Genomic DNA, 25,644 nt, shown 5'->3' with positions numbered 1-25,644 from the left:
ATATATATATATGCATTATATATGTATGTATACAGGTATGTTTTATGACATATATAAATGAAAATTTTAAGATATTATGTTCATATGATAGTCTAAGTCATATGTGAACATGTGAAAGTTAAGCAACTTAAGTTATCAAAATAACTTGGAGCAGGAAGAGACCTGGGGAATCTGCTAGACTACCTAACTCCCTCATTTTATACATGAAGAAAATAGGCCCCAGAAAGAGGTGAAATGACTATTGTTCTCTAGGCTCTCATCAATCCATCACATTGCTTCTCCTCTTGCCCACCACTCACCCCACTCACACACCGGGTGCTACCCACAAATCCTAGGTGTCCCACACATGCACCATGCCGTTCCTATCTTCAGTTACATAACAAATGATGCAATGAAATTTATTCAAAGGCCATCAATTCCCAATTGTTGTAAATATTCCCCATATTTTGCATTCTTCACAAGCATTGAGAGTCATCTACCTGACATGCTGGTTTAGAGTTATGGCTCGAGCTTATTGCATCCAGTGTATTTTCCCATTTTCCCATTGTAGAATACAGGGTACCACCTTCTCTTGATTTGGCGGTTGGGATAGGAAAACTCTGTTGCATCAGTGGGGATCTGGGCTTCCTATTTTCTTTTCGACAAGTTTTCATTCTGCTCAGGTGGACAGTTCCCACAAAATGTGTCACAGAGTGAACATGCAAAGCAAACAATTTTTTATCCAGACATAAGTGGGCCAGGGTTGGCCTTGGGTAGCCTCTTTGGTGTCTCCTTCTCCTGGTCTCTTCTTCCCTAGGCACCCTTTAGAGGCAATACTCTTCTATTTGCTGACAGATCCCCCCACCAGAATAAGAAAGATTCTGCTATCTGGTGCTCTTTGTCTACAGGAAGTTCAAAGTGATGTATAAATTCTCTCAGGAGGACACCTATGTTTTAAGCCTCTTCTTTATAAATGTAGAATGACAATTTTTGTCTCCTGTTAAAAAGATTTTAGGCAGTGCAGAGCAGAATATTGGTGGAGGAAAGATCTTGAGGAACTTCTTCATTAAGAGTAAAGCTAGGGGCAGCTAGATAGCACAGTGAATAGAGCACTGGCCCTGGACTCAGGAGGACCTGAGTTCAAATCCAGCCTCAGACACTTGACACTTATAGCTGTGTGACCTTGGGCAAGTCACTTAACCCCAGCTGCTTTGCCTTCCCGCCTCCAAAAAAAAAAAAAGAGTGAAGCTACCCTTAGGCCAACTGCATGGAGTTATGTCTGAAGCAACATTAGGGTGTGCACTGGTCATCACCTTTCTTTCTTTTCCCCTCCCTTCAATTGACTTCTTTCCCTACATAACAGGTATTGTGAGCATTCATTGTGAGACTTCATAAAAGAATTTTTTTTCCCTTTCAGACTGCACTGCTGATCTCTCTGATCAGCCATTCGTTCCTGTCATACTTCCTACATATACTTTTGGAAGCCACAGTTTTTGAAGTTGTTTTTACAGAAGACACATAGACTCAACAATGGGCTTTGGGTTTGGCAATGTTGCTGTCCAACCCTGTGTGTGTGTATGTGTGTGTGTGTGTAGACATGCACATGCATACATTTGCGCGCACACGTGCACACACTCATACACACACACACACACACACACACACGTGTCCAAGGTGGTGATCCATTTATTTTTTTTTAGCAATAGTCATGAAACAACATTCCAGTAGCTTTGTGTAGTCTCTTCAAGTTTCTAATAATAAGACTTAAGAGTTGAAAATCCAAGAGGTCAGCAAAGACATTAAGATTGAATGAATAGGTTTGAGAAGCATTTTCATAGATCTGATAACTGAATCCATGGCAGCTGGTGAGATCACCAAATGACATAATGTGGTGCCCAACTCTTCATGATTTGATTTGAGGTTTTCTTGGCAAAGATACTGGAGTGGTTTGCCATTCCTTTCTCCAGTTCATTTTACAGATGAGGAACTGAGGCAAACTGGGTTAAGTGACTTGCCCAGGATCACATAACTAGTAAGTCTATGAGTCCAGATTTGAACTCATGAAGATGAGTTTTCCCAATTCCAAGACCAGAGCTCTATCCACTGTGCCACTTAGCTACCCCTAGTGAATGGTATAAAGGAAGAAAATAAAATAAAAGGACCTAAGAAAGAGCTGCATAGGATACATATGGGGAGTGGTCAGGATCTGGATGAAGACCCAGCAAAGGGTATTGAAGAGGAGCAGCCAGGTGGTACGAGAACCATAAGAGGGCAATGTGATTAAAACCCACAGAGAAGAGAGCATCAAAAAGAAGAAGACGCTTGACAATGTCAAAGTCTGCAGCAAGGTCAAGAAGGACACGGACTGGCTTTAAAGAGAGTCATTTCAGTTGAGTGACGCAGTCAGAAGCCATATTTCAAAGGGTTGAATGAGTGGGAAGAGAGGAAGTGGAGGTATCTTGTGTAGATGGCTTTTTCTAGGAGTTTAGCTGAGAAAGGAAGAGATGTGGAATGATAGCTTGAAGAAATTGTAGAATCTAGTGAAAGTTTGTAAGGAAGGAATAAAAACTAATATGTAGAGAGAAATTGAATATGAGAACGGGAGGGATGGAGGGAGAGAGAGAAAGGGGGGGAGAGAGAGAGAGAGAGAGAGAGAGAGAGAGAGAGAGAGAGAGAGAGAGAGAGAGAGAGAAGAGGTAATCTACTGAGGGAGAAAGAAGAATTGAGAGTTTATGTAAAGAGGAGATGGTTTTGGCAAGAGTAAGGACCACCTCATTACCAGAGACCAAAGAAAAATAGCTAGTGGGAGATTATGTCAAAAGAAGGGAAAAAGTGGGAGTTCATGGGAAGTTGGAGAAGTGGGAGCTCAGTTTCCCCAGTAAGCAAGAGGTGAAGTCCTCAGCTTGTAAAAAAGGTATGGGAAGCTTGAGGAGAGAATAGGTTTGGAAGAGCTTCTGTGGGGAGTGGGATAGGGAATCAGTGATGATAACATAGTTGATCTGTCTTCAGTTTTGTGGCCTTCATTATTTGCTGCAGCATCTATTTGTTTAATACTAACTCATAGAAGGGTAGAAGGGACATTAGGAATCATCAAATCCAACTTCTTTTTATAGGTGAAGAAACTAAGGCTTTGATAGATTAAACTACTTGCCCAATATAGCACAGGTTGGGATTTGAACCCAGGTTTTCTGACCCCAAATCCATTGTTCTTTTCATTCATCTATGCTGAAAGGAAGAGAAGGGGAAAGAATTTAGATCAATACATTCTAGCAACACAACAAGCCTATATTAATCATATGTTGCATGCTGAACCACACTAGATTATGGGGCTATTACAAAGTTTAAATAAGACTCATCTCTGCCCTCTAAGAGGTAACAGTCTAGAAGAGGGAAGTAGTTGCAGTCTAGTAAGAGCAAAGGGGTTGAATAGGTTCTGGCTAGGAAGTAGGGATTGTACTCGTGATTTCATTAGTATAGGGAAGTACTGAGTAAGGAAACTATAAATGGAGATAGTCACCTTCCCTGAGAGCTGAAGAGCACTTAGCTTATGTGCCTTGCAAATGGTCACACAGCCTGTATGTGGAACATGACCCCAGGTCTTACTGGTGCAGAGCCTGACCCTCTGCCCACTATGTCCCACTGTCTCTCAAGTGACTTCTGAAGGTAATTACTTTTTGTCATACTTTGATGTTCAACTGGACTTTAGTCTTTTTAACTTTGACATATTAATTAGCCATTGTTAGCTCTTTTTTATCCCTAAACCTTCCAAAGACATCATTCTCAGAGAGATAGTCATAACAGGTGAAGAAGAGAAACATTTATTACTTGAAATGCATAGTCAGTAAGAACTGGAAATTGAAGGAATGCCCATCAATTAGGGAAGGGCTGAACAAATTGTGGGATATGAGTGTAATGGAATACTACTGTGCTGTAAGAAATAACAAGCAAGATGATTTCAGAAAAACCTGGAAAGAGTTACATGAACTGATACAAAGTGAAGAGAGCAGAACCAGGAGAACATTGTACAAAGTAACAACAATATTGTATAACGAACAACCGTGAATGACTTAGCTATTCTCAGCAATACAATAATCCAAGACAATCATAAAGGGACTCAGGATGAAAAATGCTATCCACCTCTAGAGAAAGAACTAATATTGCCTGAATATAGACTGAAGCATACTATTTTTCACTTTCTTTCTCTCTTTCATTTTATTTTCTTCCCTAAAATGACCAATATGGAAATGTTTTACATGATTGCACAGGTGTAACCTATATCAGATTGCTTACCATCTCAGGGAATGGGGGGAAGGGAGGGATAGAATTTGGAACTCAAAACTTCAAAAAAAATGTTAAAAACTGTTTTTCATGTAATTGGAGAAGAGATAAAATGTTAAAGATAAAAATTTTTTAAATGTATAGCCAGGAAGGAGGGCAATGTGATTAATAAGAAGGAGGACTATACATTTTTCTCTTACCCTCCTGAACCCTCAAAACTACTCAAAATAAGAAATATGCACAAGAAGCAAAGTAATTACAACTGTCTCCATAGGCCAAGCCAACAAGAAATCGAATGCATTAACAACTTGATGAATTAATACCAGAAAAGATTAATTCTAAGACACTCATTTGATACTTCCTCCTCCATCAACTCTGGAATGGCAGACATGTGACCCAAAGGCTTGTTCTCTGGGATCCACTCAGCAATTTCCTTCCTTGCTACTGTTTGTCTCTGCCAGCACACCCTGTTCCTAATCTCAGCCCACAATTCTGTTGCAACAAGTTTTCCCTCTCCCTCCCACTTTCAAAGGAGGTAGATGAATAGGAACAGAGGAAACTGGGGCATCTGACCAAGGGTGTGTGGGGCTACACCAGGAAAGTAGGAGAAATCCTGGCATACAGCTGGGACTAGTTCTGTCCCCTCAGCAGTGCCTTGAGGCAGAAGCTGAGGCTCCAGCAATGTGAGACAGCTTTGAGAGATACTGCAAAAACCTGGAACTCAAGCAGTTAAATCAATGGGAAGATATAAAATAGAAAGGAAGATGTCTTCTAAAGCATTTTAAAAAGTTCAAGCTTTTCTGAATAAATATTTCCAGACAAAGGAAAATAAATCAATACCTCATGAAGTAAGGACACTATGGATTCCCAAGAGAACGGAATGACACCAGGATGTTTCCAAGTAGTTCTGATGAGGGCACAGTATCTAGGAACCCCCTTGTGTCTGGAGTGCGGTCTCTGGGAGCCCCCTTGAGCTGTCCCTGAGTCTTCAGGCTGGATCTGGCCTTCCCCTAAGGCCACAAGCCTCACATTGTCATTGGGCCCAGATCTCTCCCTCTATTGTTACTTTAGATATGCATGCCTTCAGTTACTTCCCAACCTTTGATATTCCTTCAGGAACTTCCTGTCCTTAATTCTATTCTCTTGGTTCCTGGACTTTGACCTCACCTGGTCTTCCTTAGACTTCCCCTCAAGACCCTCCCTAAACCCCTCCTCTAGTCACCCCAGACCACCCCTCAATCCCTCCTACAATCTTTGTGTATATAATCTCCATCTTGCCTCCATGAAGGTGCTCAGATTCAATCTAATTCAGTAGGTTGAATCTGGCCCGTTTGTGGAAACAGGCATCACAAAGGGGGGGATTTCTTAAGACAGCCCATTATGGTGAATCCCTAATAAACTTTCTCTTTTCCCTTGGCTGAGAAGGCTTGAGTCGAATTCTTTCGGCAGGACCCGGTGTGTAGGTATTTTGGGGCCGCGGCGGTCACCCCTAGAAACATATAGTTCCTTACAATCATCATCATTTACAAAAACCTCTTCATTTTAAGAGAGAAATCAGAATCATAGAAGCAGAATTTATGGCCTACGGAGCAGAAATAATTGGCAGAACAGAAATACTTGAAAATTTAGTGACTGAACCCTACCAAAGAAATAAAAGTAGAGAACTAATTGATTGGCAATGCAAATACATAGAAGTTAGCAGCAACCTGGAAGAAGAAAGAACACAAGATCATGTAACAAGCAAATACATATGATTTTGAAGACATCATGAGTAGAGACAACTTAAGGATCATAGGCCTCCCAGAACAACATGACAAGTAAAAAATAAACCACAATGCAAGTAGTAATATAAGAAAATTGCCCAGAACTTCTGAATATAAAAAACAAAGTACCAATCAAAAGAATTCACAGGTCACCTCCAGAAAAAAAGAAAATCCCCATATGACAATGTCAAGACACATTGGTTAAATTCAACGATTCAAATGACAGCAAATTCTACAAACGAACAAGAAAAAGACCTTCAACCATAAGGAAATTCAAGTAAAACCAGACTGTTGTGCATTCACCAGAAACCTCAGAAAGGAGGAGAATAATATATTCCAAAGAACAATGGAACTCGAGATGTAACCCAAGGTGAGACATCTGCAAAAAGATGGATATTTCATAAAAGACAGGCATTTGAAATATTCCTATGGAGGGTGGGGCAGTGGAAACCATTCAGATAGAGGCAGATTATCTGTTCTCAAGCACCTTAGATGACAAAAACACAGAAAAGGTAAATAAACACAACGGTCAACAAAAGCACCAGTAAGGAAATAAAATACACATCCAAAGCCATATTAGTGTATGAAAGAGATGAATTGCAGCTGAAGGTTAAATGATCCTACTCCTTTATCAGGTCGTAATGTTCTTACTGTAATACCTACCTCAGGAGCATGAGCTGCCAGTAAATAATACAAACCAAGCTTATTGCATTAATCACATTAAAAATGCAGATAAATGTTGGAAAATATTGCTGATAGGTCTTTCTACCAATATACTAAAAATCAATCAACAAGCAATGATTAAGCACCCACTCTGTACCAGGCACTGTGCTCATAAAGACACAGCAGAAATAATAACTGTTCTCACATAGTTTTCTATTGCTATTTTTGCATGATCTGGATACTGTATTGTCTACTTTTCTTCCAGCTCTAATATTCTAGGAATAGAATTAATAGAAGTACTCAGAAGCTATTAGTTCTGATTATTGCCGAGAGTCTGGGGAAGAAAAGGGAAGGGCTTCACTAACTTTGTAGGCTGTTAATTTCCATTTATTTTTCTCAAGCTCTGTCTTTTATCCCCAAGTTTCTGGGGACCCAGGATGACTTCAGCCTAGCCTATTGATGACTACATCGCCCATGTCTATTTCGAGTATTAATAGTGTGTAACTCTTACTCATGCAAAAAATAAAAAGAAAAAATCTTTTGATCTCTACCATTTCTTTTTTTCTATTATGGGTTACACTGCTGCCACCTTATGGTTCCAACAAACTTTCCTACTGAATTTCATCAGTGTAAAAAAGTTACTAGTTAATCAACTCACAGTTCATTGCCTTCATGTTTTTAAAAGGGCTGACATAAAAAAGTGCTACATTCAAATAGATTATGAAAATATCTCCCTTATAGTAGGTTCCTGAAACTACCATATATGAATTTCAGATATTAGATTCCAGGTGGCCCAGTATCTTTCCTAATAAGATTTCATAAGCCAAAAAATGGATGCAAAGTTTCATTCCTAATTTTTAAAGAAAAAAAGCAAAAACTGAAATACTTTCTTAAGGTCAAATGGCCCTTGTAACAATTTGGCAGATTGTTAAACTTCTTTTGAAACTTTACTTCCCTTCTCTGGGACTCAGTGACCTCTCTAAGCTGAGAGGATTATATGTACTACATGACTGACTTCCAGCTCTAACATCCACCCACCCACCCATCCATTCAATCAATCAATTAACAGGCATTTATCAGGTACCTGCTACACACCAGGCATTGAGGATATGAAGACCAAAATGAATTATTTCTCTTTTTTCAAAGAATATATGCATTCTGTGTAAGAGAATATGACTATATATAAGAATATAATATATAATACATATAAGAATATTATAATATGTACACACATATATAATGCATATATATACACATAACAGGCATACACTGTGTACAGGTGTGCACATATATATGTGTGTATACTATATATGTATATATATACATTATATGTATGCATAAACATACACAGTGACTGAGAGGAATCAGAAAAGGCTTCATGTAGGAGACAGTGGTGCTTGAATTGAGCTTTCAGGAGACCTAGGGATCCTAAGCAGGAGAGGTAAGGCAAGAGTTTCTCCTGGGTATAGGACAGGGGTGGGGAACCTGCGACTTTGAGGCCATATGTGACCTTTTAGGTCCTTTTGAGTCCAAGTTTTACAGAACATATCCTTTTATTAAGGGGATTTGTTCTGTGAAGTTTGGATTTAGTCAGAAAGCCACACTTGTGCACCTAGAGGGCCACATGTGGCCTCAAGGCCACAGATTCCCTACCCTTGGTATGAGACAACCTGTGCAAAAGTATGGAGATGGGAGATGGAATCTGAGCAATGACAAGGCCAGTTTGGCTGGACAGCAGAACACAGCTCTAGCAATGTGATACTTTTAGACAAATACATGAAATCTCTCCCTCTTCTGCCATCCCTCAAAGCAATTAAAGAGAGTACTATTACAAATTATTTCACTAGGTGACAGTCCTCATCTCATTAACCTGAAAAGTCTGTACTTTAAGAGATCATATAATATCACAAAGTAGTATATGAAGACAGTTAATAAACAAGGTGCTATGGGTTTGTCAGAGTATTCATTTTACTGCTCTACTAAATGCAAAAATTTAATGGTGAAAAAGTGAATGGATAAGCAAAGATAATGACCTTTATGATACAATTTTAAATAGTGAGACTTAAAATTAATTCAGACATAGTCCCCTGCCCAGAATCCCAGAATTCCAGAGGTGGAGGGGACCTTAAAGATGCCTAGTCGCCTAGATTCTTGCTAAATATCATTAGACTGAGTCTATTCTCAATATCCACAAAGGGATTTCCTCTATCTTAATGAGAAGTTTGTCATACATAATATAAAAATCAAATCTATTTGGATTTATAAGGGATTTTTGTTGATTGTGTTTTATTGTGTTGAATTTTATTATATTATATACATATATTTTTCTTATCAACCTCTTTTTTATCCTTCAACTTGGGGACCAGAGGATGGAAGGAATTCCTTCTCCCAGTAATTTATCATTTTAGGGAATAGTCTGGCACCTTGAGAGAAGTTGGCTTACACTTAAGAAATGAGCCTTAACCCTGGTCTTCCTGATTCTTCAGTCAGACTTCTATTCACTATGCCATGGAACCTCATACAGTACTTCACCCAAATCCCATGCAGAAAAAGGAATATCTGGAAAGCTTCTTGTTCCCAGCTTTAGGCCAGGAATGGTTGAGTCACTTCTCAGATTCATTCCCAGCACAAGAAAGCATCCTACATCCTTTTTATTTTTAGATCTTATCAGAGCTGTAACTAGGTATTCCAACACCTGGGGCAAATCCAGGGAGGGGCAGGATAGGGATAAAGTCTGTGTGTGTTTGTGTGTGTGTATATGTGTGTGTGCAATGACACACATGCACAGGTTCACACCATGGTGCAAGTATACATGTACAATGTTTAAAAGTTTTGGTTCACATCAGTTCATGATTCAGAAACTCTGAAGACAATGGTGATAGGTCTTGAGAAAGAATAGGCATTGGGAATCGGGAGTGTCTGAAGGAGGCTAGGGGTTGAGGTAGAGAAAAAAGACCATGTGCCTGATATGAATTTACTGAGTAGGTTAGAGTGGTCCATAGACAACAGCAACAAGAATTTGTTAAAAAAAAAAAAGAGAGAGAGAGAGAAACTGTCAGAGGGTCTGACAGACTCATGGAGAAGAAGAAGGCAGCAGGTGCCAACTCCTCCTTCGGACACTGTATCAGGCATATAAAAGGAGCCGTTGGTCAAGGGGTGTGTTAGTGTTTTCTACAGAAAGTCAGGTTTCAGTGAGCACCAAAAAGATGGGAAGAATATGAGGCCATGGATTTGGAGCTGGAAGAGAACTTAGGGTTCATCTAGTTCCATCTCCTTATTTCTCTGATGAGGAGACCGAAGCCCAAGGAGGTAAATTGCCTATGATCACACACCTAACAACTGGTAGAGTCAAGACTTGAACTAAAGTCCTTTAAAATCTAGTAGACTCCATAATAGAAAAGGGTTCTAGAGGCACAATGGAGAAAAGGGGCAGAGTACCTTTAATAACTTTTTAGGCGTCACTAAAGAGTGCTAATACGGATTTTACTATGGGGTTGAGGGAGGGAATGGAGTGGCAGTAGAACCACTGCTTTCTTTGCCACTGGATCTCCTGTGCTTCCAAAATGGAGTGGGCTATATACTCAGCCCATGTTTCCAGGTCACTACATCCCTCTCCTGGAGGGAAAGAGGCCCAGGAGAGGGACTTTGTGGCCATGAGACCTTGTGACTCAGCAGCCCAAGCCCAGAAAGCAAGTAAGGGAGAAATATGGAGGTTCTTGTGGCTGGTATTGTTTGGGGGTGGGGTAAAAAGGTTATGTAGCATGTTAGCATGGAAAAAGCTTTGGGTTTTGATGAGCTACAAGTTCAATATGAGTTGACAGATTGATATGGTAACCTCTTCAAATTTCCTAGTCTTACTAAGATCTTCAGGTGTAGCCATAGAAATGTTGTGTCTCAAAAGGAGGTGCCAGGTCATCATATTCCACCCTAATCAGACCACATCTGGACTTCTGTTTGAAGCTCTACATTGGAACATGCCCAAAGGCTAAACCTGATGGTGAGAGGACTAAAAACCAAGCTACAAACAAGGCTCTAATGTGAAAGGTTTCTGCTTGGCCCCAGAGAACAGAGCTAGGGTGGAAATAGGCAGACTTGCAACTAGCTAGATTTAGCCTAGATTTAATAGTGCTATCAAAAGTAGAATGAACTGTCCTTTGGGAGATAAGGGGTACATACAAACATCTAAAGTCTGAATGACCAATTGGAGGAGTTGATGTAGATAAAATTTTTGTTCAGTTATAGATTGGCCTAAACCCTAATAATAGTATTTTTCTTCCTTCTCCTAGGATCAGGTGTTTAATGAGCTGCTCACAAATGATGCTCCTGGTTTACTACAAGATTTAGACCTTTATTTAGGGAAGAGAGACTGGTTTGTTGGCAACTCTGTAAGTAGTTTAATTTAAAATATCAATGTGGTCATGTTTTTAAGGTAAATTTTATTATTATTGTTAACTATAATAATAGTAACAATAATTATATTAATAGGCAGCCTGACCTTGGCTAGATTGTTAGAGGTGGAGTAAACAAGTAAAGTTTGGATACAAATCCCAACTCACATTTACTAGCTATGGTGTCCTGGACAAGCCATTCAACCACTATGGGCCTTGGGCAATTCCCCAGGACTTAACTACTAAAAAGTTGTAGCTCCCACTGAAGGAGCTCTCTATGCTAAGGAATCATAGAACCTTCAGATGTATAAGAACAGCAGCTCATATGCTTCTTTAAGCTTTGGCAACTCCTATAAGATATATTGGCTAAGGATCCCGATGCCTGTTTTTGAAGATGAGAAAACTGGGGCAAAGTACTTGCCCAAGGTGAAATACATAGGAAGTAGCCCAAGTCATGATTTGAACCTTAGTGTTCTGACTCTGGAATAAGGGGTCCCTCTACTGTACTTCCGTGTAACTCTTGTCTCTTACTGAATGCACATATCAACTGTGGCTTAATGGGCCAACATAATGGTAATAAGTAATATTTAGATAATGCTCCAAGATTTACAAAGCACTTTATTATTACTTATTACCTCATTTCGTCTTCATCACAATCCTGTGATCTTAATATCCTCATTTTACAGATGAGATTGAGAATGAAACTAACTTGTTCAGTCACATGAGTATTCCTACCTTCCAGTACTGACTATGGAGGCTTCATATTAGATAAAACATGGAAGTGGGTCATGAGAATGCTACTGCGTATGTAGCAAGGCTTTTAAAATTAATTGGCTTAGTATTGTTTGCTATTAATAATAGTGAACTTAATTTTCTATTATTTTATTTTTACTAAAATTATCCTGAAACTACTTTCAGTTAAGTCTTCAGAAGATGAGCTTTAAAAGTCCAATATACTTTTATCAGTGACACAGAAGTCATGTTATCCTGCTGGACAATGTCTGCAAAACATTAAACATATAAGAACAGCAGATGACTAGCTTGTCTTTGGATTGTTCCCCTTTAAACTCCACCAAAAAAAGAGAAGGGCTGATGATAAAAACCAAGGGACCACATATACTCAAAACATTGATAGCAACATTTTTTGTGATGGCAAAGGATTGGAATCAAAGAAGATACTCATTAATTGGACAATGGCTAAACAAACTATGGTCCACAAACATAATGGAATATTACCATGCTGAAAGAAGCGATGACTACAATGAATACTGTGAGTCATGGGAGGATTTATATGAACTGAAACAAAGTGAAGTAAACAGAGCCAGGAAAACTATATACACAAGGACTACAATGATGTAAATAGAAAGGACAGCATCAACAAACCCATCAAGACTTAATGTTGTAAAATTATGATATTCAAACTTGGCCTCTCAAAAAAGATGTATCTCCACTCCTTTAAAGTTGGAAAATTATGAATTGGTCTTGGTCCATTCTATAGGACTTAAAATGTACAATGTATTGCATGTGTATCAACAGCTCTAACTCTGTCCTTCCAATAGAGCTTTCATTTCTGGAGGCTAGAAAGTCTCTTGGCATACACAGCCTGAGCTTTCTGGTATACCCTGTATCTTGCTTGTAGGATAACAAGATACTTGTAATTGTCATCTTCATCCAATAGTCCAATTAACTTATGGATTCCAGCTTGAAGAGTCTCTACCTTTTCTTGACATAGAGAACTCTATTTATTTTTTGCTTTTTGGCAGGGCAATTGGGGTTAAGTGACTTGCCCAAGGTCACACAACTAGCACACCTGTGAAGTATCTGAGGTCAGATTTGAACTCAGGTCCTCCTGACTCCACAGCCGGTGCTCTACTCACTGCGCCACCTAGCTGTCCTGAGAACTTTATTCTTAGAAAAATCCAAATGACATTTTCATATAATTGGTAGTCTGATATAGAGGCAGAGAAGATAGTGCATAGAAGACTAGAATTGGGGTCAGGAAGGGCTGAATTCAAATCCTGCTTCAGTTACTAGCTACATAACTTAACCCTGGGCAACTCACTTAATTTGTCAAATTGTTTCTTCATCTGTAAAATGGGGATACCACACAAGGTTTTGCTCAGATCAAATGAAATAACATTTCAAGTGCTTTGAAAATCTTAAAAGTGCTTTGTAAACATAGTAATTACTACTGCGGAGATTCCACAAGAAGCTTGTGTTTTTTGGTGGAGCCATTATAACTTGATGTTATCCACATCAAGTGATATTTTATGTAAATTTATATAAAATTTTATAATTTAATGTAAATTTATATAATAATAATTTGGAAGCCATTCTCAATTCTATTTAAGAGAGATAATGGAGTTTAAGGCTCAGAAGAACAATACTGGATTTTAACTGTCTCTGTGATGCCATATTTTATACATTCTTTAAAAAGTATTTTGTTGATGTCATGTTTTAAAGAGACAATTTTCTACGTGGATACCAAATACTTAAGTTCCCTTTGTATTTGGGTCTATTTTATGTGTGCACATATAAGCCATGAATGTGGAACAGAGCCAGTCTTTACAATAACCAACAAAGAAAGAATAGATGTTATGATACTCTCAGCCTTTTCCAGTAATTGTTGAACTGACCTGGGAAATTTTTGGCACATTTTTCTCACTCAACATATTCCTTTCAAGTGTTAATAATCTTTAAAACAAACGAAAAAAAGAAACTAAGCCAAGAATGTTTTGTATAAAGTGCATAAACACATAACTGGCCTATTTTTGAGAAGTCAAGTCAACAAGCATTTATTAAATGCCTAGTAATTGCCAGGCACTGTGCTAAGCGAGGGGAATACAAAGAAAGCCCAAAAAACCCAGTCCCTGCTCTCAAAGAGCTCACAGTCTAATGGGAGTTAGGGGGAAGAGACGCAGGGGAAGAGACAAAATACAAAAAAAAAATCTGTACAAACAAGATATATACAGGTCTCTGGTGTTATCTTTTGGGAGCAGATATGTAATGCTTGCTCTTCAAAAAGCTAGGATATCACGCTTCCACCTGAAGAGAAGCTAGTCAAGTGCTTTGCTAGTAATTCCTATGCCGATTTAAAATGGCTAAGACCTAACAGTGAAATCAGAAGGCCTTCCATGATCACCATTCTCATAAAACCCAACCCAAAATATGTCAGTAAAAGAAGCATCAAACCTATGGCCAAGGCATGCAGATTTGTTCATAAAAACAGGTGTTTATGCTAGCAATTCCAGACCAGTTCATTGCCACTAGAAATTACAGATGGATTTGTTAGTCACTTCACATGATGCCAGGAAATAGGAACTGCAACCCAACACTTCAGGATGCAAAAATTTAGCTCCTACTGAATACATAGGAAGACATGACCTGGCAACTAGAATTATACATTAGCTCACTAATTTTCATAAACTAATGGAAGACAAACCCTCGTATTACAGACATAGGCCTTAAAGTATCTGAGAATTCAAAAAATAAACTACTGGACCCAGACAACTTTAACAAATAGAACTTTTGCCCACAATCGCTTGAATGTAACATTGATCCATAAAAATTGAAGACCATTTTTAATAGATGTCACCATACAAAAATGCCCATAACCTCCAAGTTACATGGAATGAAAAACTTGCAAAAAGAAACCCAGTGGAAGAAATCATAATCATGTAGGAAAAGGATGAGGTATATACCCCCATTTTCCTGTCCTCTACTGGTTTTTTTTGTTCTTTTTTATTCTGAACTTAACAAACATAAAAAGGCAACTTCCATATATACAGAAGAATATAAAGAGAGGGTTTTACATGAAAACTGAATTTCTAACATACAGCTTACTTTTCTCTTTTGAAGCATTTAAGTTCAATATATGAGTTTGGAATTTTTCCAAAGATGTTTTCAGTGAGCCTACATAAGATGAGCTTACATCCCAATACTTTTATTCAGTTACAATAAAGATATCTTACCTACCCATGGAAGTCTGCGAACATTAAATATTAAAAGAATAATAGCAGGGTAGAGACTTGGCCTAGGATTAACTCTTCATTGAAAAAGATGGTAATGAGATTAATAATCTTCACAGTTGTCAGAGGCACAACATGGCATAGTGGAGAAAGAGCTGTTGACATATAATAGCTATGGGGGCCTGGGCAAATCACTTTTCCTCGGCAAATCTCGAGTGGAGGTGCCAATCTTCACTGCTAGAGAAAGTTCCTCAACATGAGTTTCTTCAGTTCCCTCACTGATTAAATAACAGGTGTAGTCCTTCCCCTACCCCCACCCCCTAAAAAAGTATGCCCAAGGAAGAAGACTAATGGCTTTGAGCTTAAATCCTGAAGTCAAATTGAACCAATGGACAAAGGTGATAAGAAAGATACATAAGCACAAAGCTCTATGTCAAGAGACTTACTGGCATTATAAAGTCAAAGGGAAGGGAATAAGTATATAGCGCCTACTATGTGCCAGGAACACATATGACTTCACAAATATTTGATCCTCACAACAACCCTGGGAGGTAGGTGCTGTTATCCCCATTTTACAGTTGAGGAAACTGAGGCAATCAGAGGTTAAGTGACTTGCCTAGGGTCACACAGCTAATAAGTGTCTGAGGCCATATTTGAACTTGGGTCTTCCTGACTCCAGGCCCAGCACTCTATCCACTGTACCACCTAGCTGCCTAAAAAGCCCAATGGGAAGAACACATTTAGAAATATTAAAACCTACACAATACTTAATGTACACTTTTGGAACAGTAAGACGGACGACAACAGATTTAGAAAGTACCCAAATAAAAATACATACAATATTAATGAAATACAGGCTCTGGATTGATGTTTTCAGAACACAAGATAAACAGATTAAAAACATACAGAAATCCTTCTGGAATAATGAACAGAAATCACTTCACAGAACAATAGTAAAGGCTGATTAGATGTATATGCCACCGGATTTATCGCATATAACCAAGAGCTTTGGGTGGAGCCTTTGAAACAGCCCTTTTCATGGGGGAAAACTAACATGAATTCAACCACAATAGTCATATACATTTGTGTACTGAAATGAGGGGTACAAGACCAAATCATTCCCACCAGTTACACAAAGGTTATCCTTGAGGAGGTAAGATTTATTGATCAATGCAGATTATGTAAGGAAGCAGTAGAAATCATTATTCAACACCTACCAAACACCTAGACAGATACAACCAAGTGGCCAAAATAATACACCAAAAACTTTCATGAACAGAAGTGAAATCCTCACACTGAGAGTACAATCATACCCAACAACATTGAGAACTCAACAAATAAAACTATTGTAATGGACCAGTCATAGAATTGTTGCCTACAACTGCCTCGACATTAACAACAATTTAAGAACATTTTCAATGTGTATATTTCAGAATATACTTAACTTATACTTAATCCAAACCACATGTTTACACCCCCTTCGTTCCATCTGCTACTAGAGTTGTCCTGAAAATCCTTTCAGTCAGGCTATAGAAAAAAAATCTAACATCACAATATGGCATAGCGTGAGGGCTGCCGATGCTGGGACCTGGGACCACTAAATCCCAAGGCAGCCAAGCCCAGAGCCACCACTAGGGAAGTACGGGCTCAGACATCGTTAGTCACTCTTGCACAAATGACCCTAATGTCTGCTCTGCTTTCCTTTTAAGCCTATTCTCTTCTTCAGCACACCTCTCTGCTCACATCGTTCTACTATCTACTATCATCACATTTCTCCCTTACCCCTGTCCTTTCATAACCCATAGTAGCTCCTGTTCCCTCTTCAGTCAGGATTTTAGAACCGGAAAGGACCTTATAGGGTCAACTCTTACCTGGCAGATGAACGCCCTGAAAAGTGAGGCCACTTAGCTCTACGCATGGATTCCTTTGCATTTTGCTCCCTCTACTCTGCCCCTCTCACCATCCTTGGAACAAGAATGCCTTTACTGAGGAATTTAGGCCTACAGAAAAATAGCTAAAGGCTCTTTGAGAACCTTGCCATCAACTAACTTCTAGCTGGTTAAGGAGCAAAGATAACAGGAAGCAAGTTCAAGAAACATGAGTAATTGGTGAGAGGCAGGGAAAGGGAGTAGTTGGTGGAAAGGACACTGCATTTTCTGGATTGGGTTATTTTAGGCATGGAGTCTTGGGTAAGTCACTTCCCTTTGAATCTTGGTTCCCTCATCTGTACAATACAGAGAACAGACTAGTTCCTATGGTTTGTCTCAGCTCTAGATCCTGTGATCCCAAGGTCCCATTACATATATAGACTATGATCTAAGGGCTCTTCTAGAGATTAAATAGGACCTATAACCAATGAGGGGTAAGGATTTCATTTCTGTACATGTATCTCCATTTGTTTCCCAAAGAATAATAAGTAATGGTCACTTCTCACTCTGAAGTTCTCACTCCTCTTCTCCTCACAACATTGGCTTTCCTTGTAATTTTCTCCCTGAACTATGGGGAGGAATTATTTGGTTTTCACTAAGACACAAGATGAAGATGAATGATTCCACATTTAAAGTTTAGCCCTTTGAATACAGTTCAGTTAAATTAATAGTTTATACACAAATGAAAACCTTAAGCAATATTTTTCTTCTTTAATTAGGTAACCTGGGCTGATTTCTACTGGGACATTTGCAGTACCACACTTTTGGTCCTTAAACATGACTTGTTGGACAAGCATCCTAAACTGGTGACCTTACGAAAAAAAGTTCAAAGCATTCCTGTGATTGCAGACTGGATAAGACAGAGGCCAGACACCAGAATGTAGACCAGTGATTGGTCTGGGGTTATTCTTTTTTCCCTGGCCTGAACCATGTAAAGTCATTCTTGCTTATGCTAGATTAAGCCTTCTACAAAAATAACTGTAAATGTAACATTTTTCTGTTAGTGGAACTTTTTTACATTAATGCCATATACTGTATAAAATAAAAAAAGTATTTTGCTTCCAATACCTTCTCCATGTTGTAGTGGACAGAGCACTGGACATAAAGAGCCAAGGCTGCCTGGGCTCAAAACCTGTATCTGACACTACATACGTGATGCTAGACATGTATCCCTGGGCAAATAATTTCACCTCTCTGTGCCTCAGTTCTCTCATCTGTAAAACAAAAGAACTGAACTCAATGACTTCTAAGGTCCCTTCCAGACCAAAAACTATGATCCTAAATAACTTTACTCCATTTAGAATTGACATCACACTAAGATATTTTAAATCAATGTCTCTCCTTCCATTCCTCCTTAAATCCATATGTACATCAAGTATGACTGGCTAGACCTAATTAGCTCCAACAAAACATGCATTATGAGTTGAACCACTATCATGTGGGGGCCAACAACATTTTAAATGTTAAAAGGAAGTTCTCATAGTTGAAAAAGTTGAAAATTGTTGCTTTCTATTACAAAACAAGTCTAAACAAACACCCAAACCAAAATATGACCAAAATTCCCATAATGTAACTCACTACTATGAGCCTTTTACAAACCTATTATCAACAATTTTGAGGGGCTTCAGTCAATTTCAAAATCATTTCAGCATACATAGCAAGTTATTACTTCGTAACTTTGTTTTCATTTGTAAATGTACAATCCTTTGCAAAATATTAACATCCTATAGGTTTTAACACTTTCCATTTATAAATAAGTTTATTTATAATAATATTTACAGAATAGAAACAAAAACACATGAAGCTCACGAGTTACACAAAGAAATAGATGTACAATAAAAACAGCAATTTTGACTGACAACAGGCAAAATTTTATAAAGACTTCATAGGACGATGGTATCCAAAAGCCAACTTGAGTTCTTCCAACTCTTTGCTGTGTTACCCACACTGAACTGGAGTTCTCTATCTCTTCAGAGTCACTATCCTGGAAACTGGTGAATTACATCTCGATAGTGCCGTGGAGTTAATGATGGATTTATCCATCACATTGCCTCCATCCAGGATTTAGACTTAATTCCTGTGCAGTACCTAATGCTGCCTCAATCTATGTTCACATTCAATTTGCTGTGAAGCCAAAGTGAATTTGTTCTGCCAGCCTAGAATAATTCCATCAATGCTCTGCTGATGCATGGACATGGGGCAGGAATAAATAACGATCTGCACAGCAAAAGAAAGCTGCAACAAGAATATCAGGGCAGCAAATGCTGAGAGAAGCAAATCAAAGGAGGCATGCACATGGCTAGCCAGAGGGATGTGTATAACTAGTGCGAGGCTAAGGAGAGGAACAAAAAGAAGTAATCCAGCGTGATAATCCAACCACCTAGGAAAGAATCCAAGATGGGGATTATTTTCATTAGTACTCATAGAAAAACAAAACAGTCCCATGGCAAACAAGGGGAGGCAGAGGGGGATGTTGGTAAGAGATCACCACCTTGAAATTCTGGTCAGAGTTCTCGGTGACAATGGTGAGCATCTGCTTCAAACAGTAAGAAAACTAAAGCTACATAAGCTATACAGTTTTATTTGACTAAGTTAATATAAAAACAGTACTTCAAATGAGTTAAGACAGGCAAAACAAAACATAAGCATTGTCAAATAAGGCACATGTAAAAATCTACACACATTATCCAGTGAAAGACAGTATTATATATATTTGGAGGTAGAAATAATTACAAAAATACTGACATATCTAAAGCATTAGCAGATCTGTTACAAACAATCACCAACTAATCCCCATTTGGAAAACTGCTTTGTAAAATATGATTATTCAACATCTTAAGGACTACGTTTCTGTGGCAATTATATATTTCAGGTTTGAGCATTTGGAGAATTCATTTAGTGGCAAAAATCTTTCATACCATGAGAAATACAATATGGATATTATAAAAAGTTATAAATGTTCATAAATCCCATGGTCTTCAGTAATGTAAATGTCCTTGGGTGCACCAAGTTGGTATTTTCTCCTCAATCAGAAATCCTTCTTTTAGAGACCTAATGAAGTCTTTAGTAATGTAGCTATATCTGCAGGTACATTTCCTTCATCACCTACATAGGAAAAGAAAGTGAATGTTCAGAAGTGAAACATTTTATCATTGTACAATGAAAAATAACCTAAGTAGGCAAAGGCCTCTCTGTGGCACCACACTGGCCCTTGAAAAGTGAGGTCTGTCAGATTATGACTGCTTATGTTTGACTTAGACAAGGAAAGACAGAAGAAAGAGAATAACATTCTCAACGCAAATGAATGCCATGTTATGCTTTTGTTTTTCTCCCTTTCAACTGAAACACACAGATACACACATGCACGTGCTACATGACTATGAGCAAGTCACTTCACTTGTCTCAGTCTTACTTTCCTTATGTGCAAAAGAAAGGTAGTAATGGCACCTACCTCACAATATTGTTGTGAGGATCAAATAAGGTGTTTTTGAAAACCTTAAAGTGCTAAATAAATAACAGACATTATCTTTAATTACATATTATAAACTATGTTAAGATGTACAATAAGCAGAATTATGCTAAAATTTTATAAAATTTTTATCACTAAACTACGTTCTTATGCAATGCTCACTTAAAGTTTTCAATTTATAACTCAAAAAGTCCAAAGTACAAAATTTACTAAAGTAGAAAATGGTACTGAAGGTACTTTTTTGTAATTGTTATTACTAGTTTATTTATCTAAGGTGCTAGCCACGTGGAACAAACAATTTTTCATGAAGCACACTAGTAACTTACCTTCATCTACCGTGGTCATATCTTGTTCTAGTTTCAATTTCTGTTGGTTGATTTTTAGCATGGACTCTTCTATTGTCCCTTGACTTATTAATTTTATGACTTGTACTTCTCTAAAATCAGAAGGGGTGGAAGGACAATAGATTTTTATTATCTACATTTATAGTTACTGGCACATAGCATATGTTATTATAAAAGTCATTTTAGAGCTCTCATAATAGATGGGTTCAAATTCCATGACCAATCTAGGTATAGAATTCAGATATTCCTAGGAGACCTAGGTTCTAGTTCCGTCTTGGCCAAAAACGACCCATTAGATAGTCACATGCCACATCCTGTTCACTGGTCTTTAGTTTTCCATCTCTAAAATGGAGGGGAGGGGGAAAGGTGAGAAGGGAAAGGACTAAATGATATCTAAAGTCTCTTCTAAATCTTTGAATTAACATGAACTCATGAAAAATTTAGCTCTTTTTATTTCTAAAAACAATTCAATAAAACGTTTTCAAATAGTTGGCAAATTCTATTTAAAATGAATGAAGAGTTCAGGGGAAAAATTAGATGAACTGATGCAGAGTGAAACAAGCAAAACCAGAAGGACAAGTTACATGATGCTGACAATAACTTAAAGGAAAAAAACTGTGAAGGGTTTTAGGACTGATTTCTTGGTAGACATACAACATACTAGAAGAAGTGTAAGATGAGGAAAATGTTTTCAGATGTGGCCAACAGTTTCATTTACTTGCCTATGCCTTTTTTTTACAAGGTGAGGTGTAGGGCAGGAGGAGTGATATGTTAGTGGGAAGTGATAGATTGGGGAAAAAAGCAGAAAGAAAAACCATCACTAAAACTTTAAAAAATAAAAAGAAAACAAAAAGTTCAAAAGGGTATATAAACTAGGCATTTTTTTGTCATTACTATGTTAAATTTAATTAATGCTTTTAAAATAAAATGCCCTTATCAGAAGTTCATGGTTTCATATATGAGAGAAATGATTACTTCTCTCTTACCACTTACTATTGGGGAGATGCAGTACTTTTTCCCTTCCTATTTCCTCAATTCTCTATTAGGTCAAATCAGCCCCTGAAGAATACAGCTGACAATGAGATTGGATTAATTTTCTCCTCAAACTTGTTAAGACTCGACCCAAGTTCCCGAAGCCCACTGAGTGCTACTCAGGGTTGGGGGTGGGGTAGGGGTCTAGATGCCAGGAGCTGGGGGTAGTCTGGGAGTAGAAGTGACATCAAAGTCACATCCCCCTGCCACACATTAGAACAGGTCCACCTCTCATTATAATATTCATTCTTCTCAATTGTTAACCAATCAGGGTTGATTATCATCTTTGGGGAACACTCTTTCAAGGACATATAAGTTTCAATAGGTCACCCTTTGGCTCACAAGAGATGGCCAAATGACCCATTCTTTTATTAATTATTTGCTAGCCATAATTAATGAAATGATTGATTACCCAGAAATTATGTTTCTCAAACTTTTTGTCATACATACATACAATCATTTTTTGTTTTGTGTACTTTATGGGATGTTTGTGTTTGTTGACTAAGTTTTATGTAACAAAAAGAGATCTAAAGTTCTCCGTTGGGGAATGGTTCAGAAAAAGAAATATTTTATCTTAAATTTTTGTAGTATAGGAATTTAATGGAACATTATGAGGCATGAGAGATCATAAATATGATTTCTTACTTGAACTGACCCACAGGAAAATGAGGAAGAAAAGAACACACATAATGACTATAAGAAACCAATAATATATCAGAAACAAGAACTAGTCTTGACTGCAGAAGACTGATGATGAAACATACTTCCCTCCTCTCAGTAGAGAGGTGGTAAATTATAGGTATCGAATAGGAATACCTTGTCAGATATTGTGTGTCAACTGCTTCTGCTGTACTGTACTTCCTTGTTTCAGGGGATGGATCTTTCAGGGAAGAAGTACAGTGGGTTGGAAAATGACAGCAAAGTTTAAAAAAAGGCATCAAATAAAAAACATTTGAAAATAATGCTACACAAATACTAAGAAAGAATAGTGTAGTAAGAAGGGGAATAGATGAAGAGGCTAAAAGAATCTAAAGAATAATGAATGGTAACATTTATCTGACACTTTAAAGATGTGCAAAGCACTTTACATATACTACTTCATTTGATCCTTAGAACAACCAGAGACAAATGCTGTAAATATCAGATGAGGAACTGAAGCTAACAGAGGTTTAGTCATATGTGCATGGTCACATGGCTAACAAGTGTCTGAGGAGGGATTCAAACTTAGATTCTCCTTATTCCGAGTCAGCCCTTTATATCCACTAAGCCTTCAAGTCCCTAATCATACCACTAATTAGCTACATGAGTAAGATCAAGTCAGAACCTCTGTATATCCCTGTTTCCTCATTTGCAATAATAATCTCACCTGGTACTTGATATGATCTATGAAAGTACTCCATGAAGTACAAAGTACTGTGCAAAGAATTCTAAGGTGGTCTTTAAACTTCTCTGAGAAGTCATCATCCCATCCATCAGTGCTTAAACATTTCCAGTGATGGTGAAGTTACCACCTCACATAAGTTTATTTATTAGATAACTCTAACCATAAAAGTTCCTGTCTGTAACTTCTACCTACTCTTTATGCTCCTTTTGCCCAGTAATTCAAAGAAACAATTTAACTTTCTTAGTACTTCTCAAGTCAAAACCTACATTAATAAATTGAAGCATATTTCAGAAGAGAGAAGAGTTAACAAAATGGATTAGTGTATAACAAATTCCCTAAACTCTGTTGGGCCCTAAACATTATTTTTAGTTAATATTCCACTCAGGCTATATGTTGTATTTCATCTTCAATTTCTGCAGGCCACAAATGCAATCTACAGCAATGTATTTTTAACCAATTAAATCAAAACAAACAACTGTAGCATTTTTATATCAAGGCTACCTGTCTAGTCAAACCACAGGCAATACTGCTCTGACGAATGCTAGTTTGCTAGGAAGATCATTGGTATATTATAGAAAAAGTCCATCCATGATGTTCTTGAAAAAGAAAAAAAAAAACAAAAAAAAAAACTGGTGCTGTCATCTGACACAAACTAGTCTGCAACATGACAAATAAGTGCTCATATCTGTGTTAGTAAGTTTTATTTCTATGGAACTAAATGCTGATGTGACACTTCTTCACAGAAACAACTAACAACCTTAGGTGTGGTGGTGTATATACAGTAAAACGATACCTGTTTTGAAAAAAAAAATCTGATAAAGAGTACATAGACTTTTTCTTACATAAGATGACTAGTTGATAAAGTTTCAATCAATTAATTATATGGCAATTATACCTAATTTACTTATTCAGTGAAATACCAAGCTACCAAAAGATTACTTGGTAGAGCCAAAAAAAGCAAATGAGCACGTTAGCATAGTGTCTGATAAACTGAAAGATCCTCACTATTAGGGTAAAAAAAATTTGACAAAAATTAGTGGGAAAACTAGAGAGCAGTCTGGCAGAAAATGGTGCTCAGACCATCTTGTACCATATATATACATATATATAAGTCACATCATCATAAACAAATTAGAAGAGGAAAAAATACCTTTCACAATTATGGAGAGGGGAAAATTTCATGATTAAAAAAGGAACAGAGAAAAATACTGGAGATAAAATATTACAATTTTGATTACATAAAATTTAAAAAGTTTTGCACAAACAAAATGCAGTTAAAATTAGAAGGGAAACAATTAACTTGAGGAAAAAAAACAACTTTGCACTATGCTTTTTTTTCTTTTGCAGCATGTTTCTGATAAGAGTGATTTTAAAGACATTTAAGGAACTGATACAAATTTACAAGAAGATGACCCATTTCCCAACAGTCAAGGCATATGAACAGGCAATTTTCAAAGTAATAAATTCAAGCTATTAACAACCTTATGAATAAAATGCTCCAAATCACTAATGGAGAACTTTAAAGCAACCGAAAAGTTCTACCTCACATCTATCAGATTATCAACGATGACAAAAAAGGAAAACAACCACTGTAGGGGCTACAGGAAAAAAATGCATATTAATGCACTGTTGGTGGGGCTGTGAATGGGTCTATAAGTTATGGAAAGTAATTTGGAACGATGCTCAAAATGTCACTAGACTATGCTTACCATTTGACCAAGCAATACCACTATAAGGTCTAAAATCCAAAGAAATCAAAGAAAAAGGACTAAACTGTTATTTTGTGCAAATACAAAAATGTTTACACCATATCTCGTTGTTATAGCAAAGTACTGGAAACTTAAGGAGGTGCCTATTAACTGGGAAATGGCTGAACAAATCATGCTTTCTTAATATAACAGAATATCATGAAGTTGTAACAAATGATAAATGGGGGGGGGGGGGGGATGAGAAAGGGCTGAGCCAAGATGGCAGCTGGAAAATAGGGACTTGCCTAAAGCTCTCTTCCAGGTCCCTCCAAAAACCTATAAAAATGGCTCTGGACAAACTCTAGAGCTGCAGAACCCACGAAATAACAGAGGAAAGCAGGGCTCCAGCCCAGGGAAGCCTGGATAGTGGCGGGGAAGGGTCTATCATGCAGAGTTGGGAGCGGAGCAGAGCAGAGCCCAGTGTGGGCTGCGCCAGGACCAACCAGAAATGGGAGCCGGGCAGAACAGGCCCTAGCGCCCTGAATCAGTGAGCTGTGGCACTTATCGGACTTCTCAACCCACAAACACCAAAGACAACAGAGAAGGTTAGTGGGAAAAGCTGCAGGGTCAGAGTGAAAGGAGTTCACAGTTACTGCCCCAGGGGCAGCAGAGGTGGTACAGCTCTGAGGACAGACCTATAGCTGCAGTTGCTTCTAGCCCCAGGCCCACCTGGTGGGAGGAACGAAGTGGCTGATCAGAG

General features: G+C 37.9%; 2 protein-coding genes across 5 annotated transcripts in view; one reads left to right on the top strand and one right to left on the bottom strand.

Moving 5' to 3' along the window:
* HPGDS (hematopoietic prostaglandin D synthase) overlaps positions 1 to 18,023 on the top strand; it is a 42,368-nt gene extending 24,345 nt beyond the window's left edge. Inside the window, exons 5-6 of the mRNA XM_036762779.1 lie at positions 10,970 to 11,068; positions 17,687 to 18,023. Coding sequence (XP_036618674.1) covers positions 10,970 to 11,068; positions 17,687 to 17,851 — 264 coding nt within the window. The 3' untranslated portion in view covers positions 17,852 to 18,023. The remainder of the gene's footprint in view (positions 1 to 10,969; positions 11,069 to 17,686) is intronic.
* Positions 18,024 to 18,707: 684 nt separating this feature from the next.
* Positions 18,708 to 25,644, bottom strand: part of SMARCAD1 (SWI/SNF-related, matrix-associated actin-dependent regulator of chromatin, subfamily a, containing DEAD/H box 1) — a 91,094-nt gene continuing 84,157 nt past the window's right edge. For 3 of the 4 annotated variants that reach the window (XM_036762778.1, XM_036762776.1, XM_036762777.1), the window contains exons 23-24: positions 20,763 to 20,872; positions 19,662 to 20,072 (exon numbers count right to left, since the gene is read on the bottom strand). In XM_036762778.1, the coding sequence (XP_036618673.1) occupies positions 20,011 to 20,072; positions 20,763 to 20,872 (172 nt within the window). In that variant the 3' untranslated portion in view covers positions 19,662 to 20,010. Of the gene's footprint in view, positions 20,073 to 20,762; positions 20,873 to 25,644 lie in introns of all 4 variants that reach the window. The other variant, XM_036762775.1, reaches the window with a different exon arrangement.

This window comes from Trichosurus vulpecula, chromosome 6 (genome assembly GCF_011100635.1).
Source record: "Trichosurus vulpecula isolate mTriVul1 chromosome 6, mTriVul1.pri, whole genome shotgun sequence".
In the NCBI taxonomy this organism is placed as follows: Eukaryota; Metazoa; Chordata; class Mammalia; order Diprotodontia; family Phalangeridae; genus Trichosurus; species Trichosurus vulpecula.
This window is presented reverse-complemented; position numbering and strand designations above follow the sequence as displayed.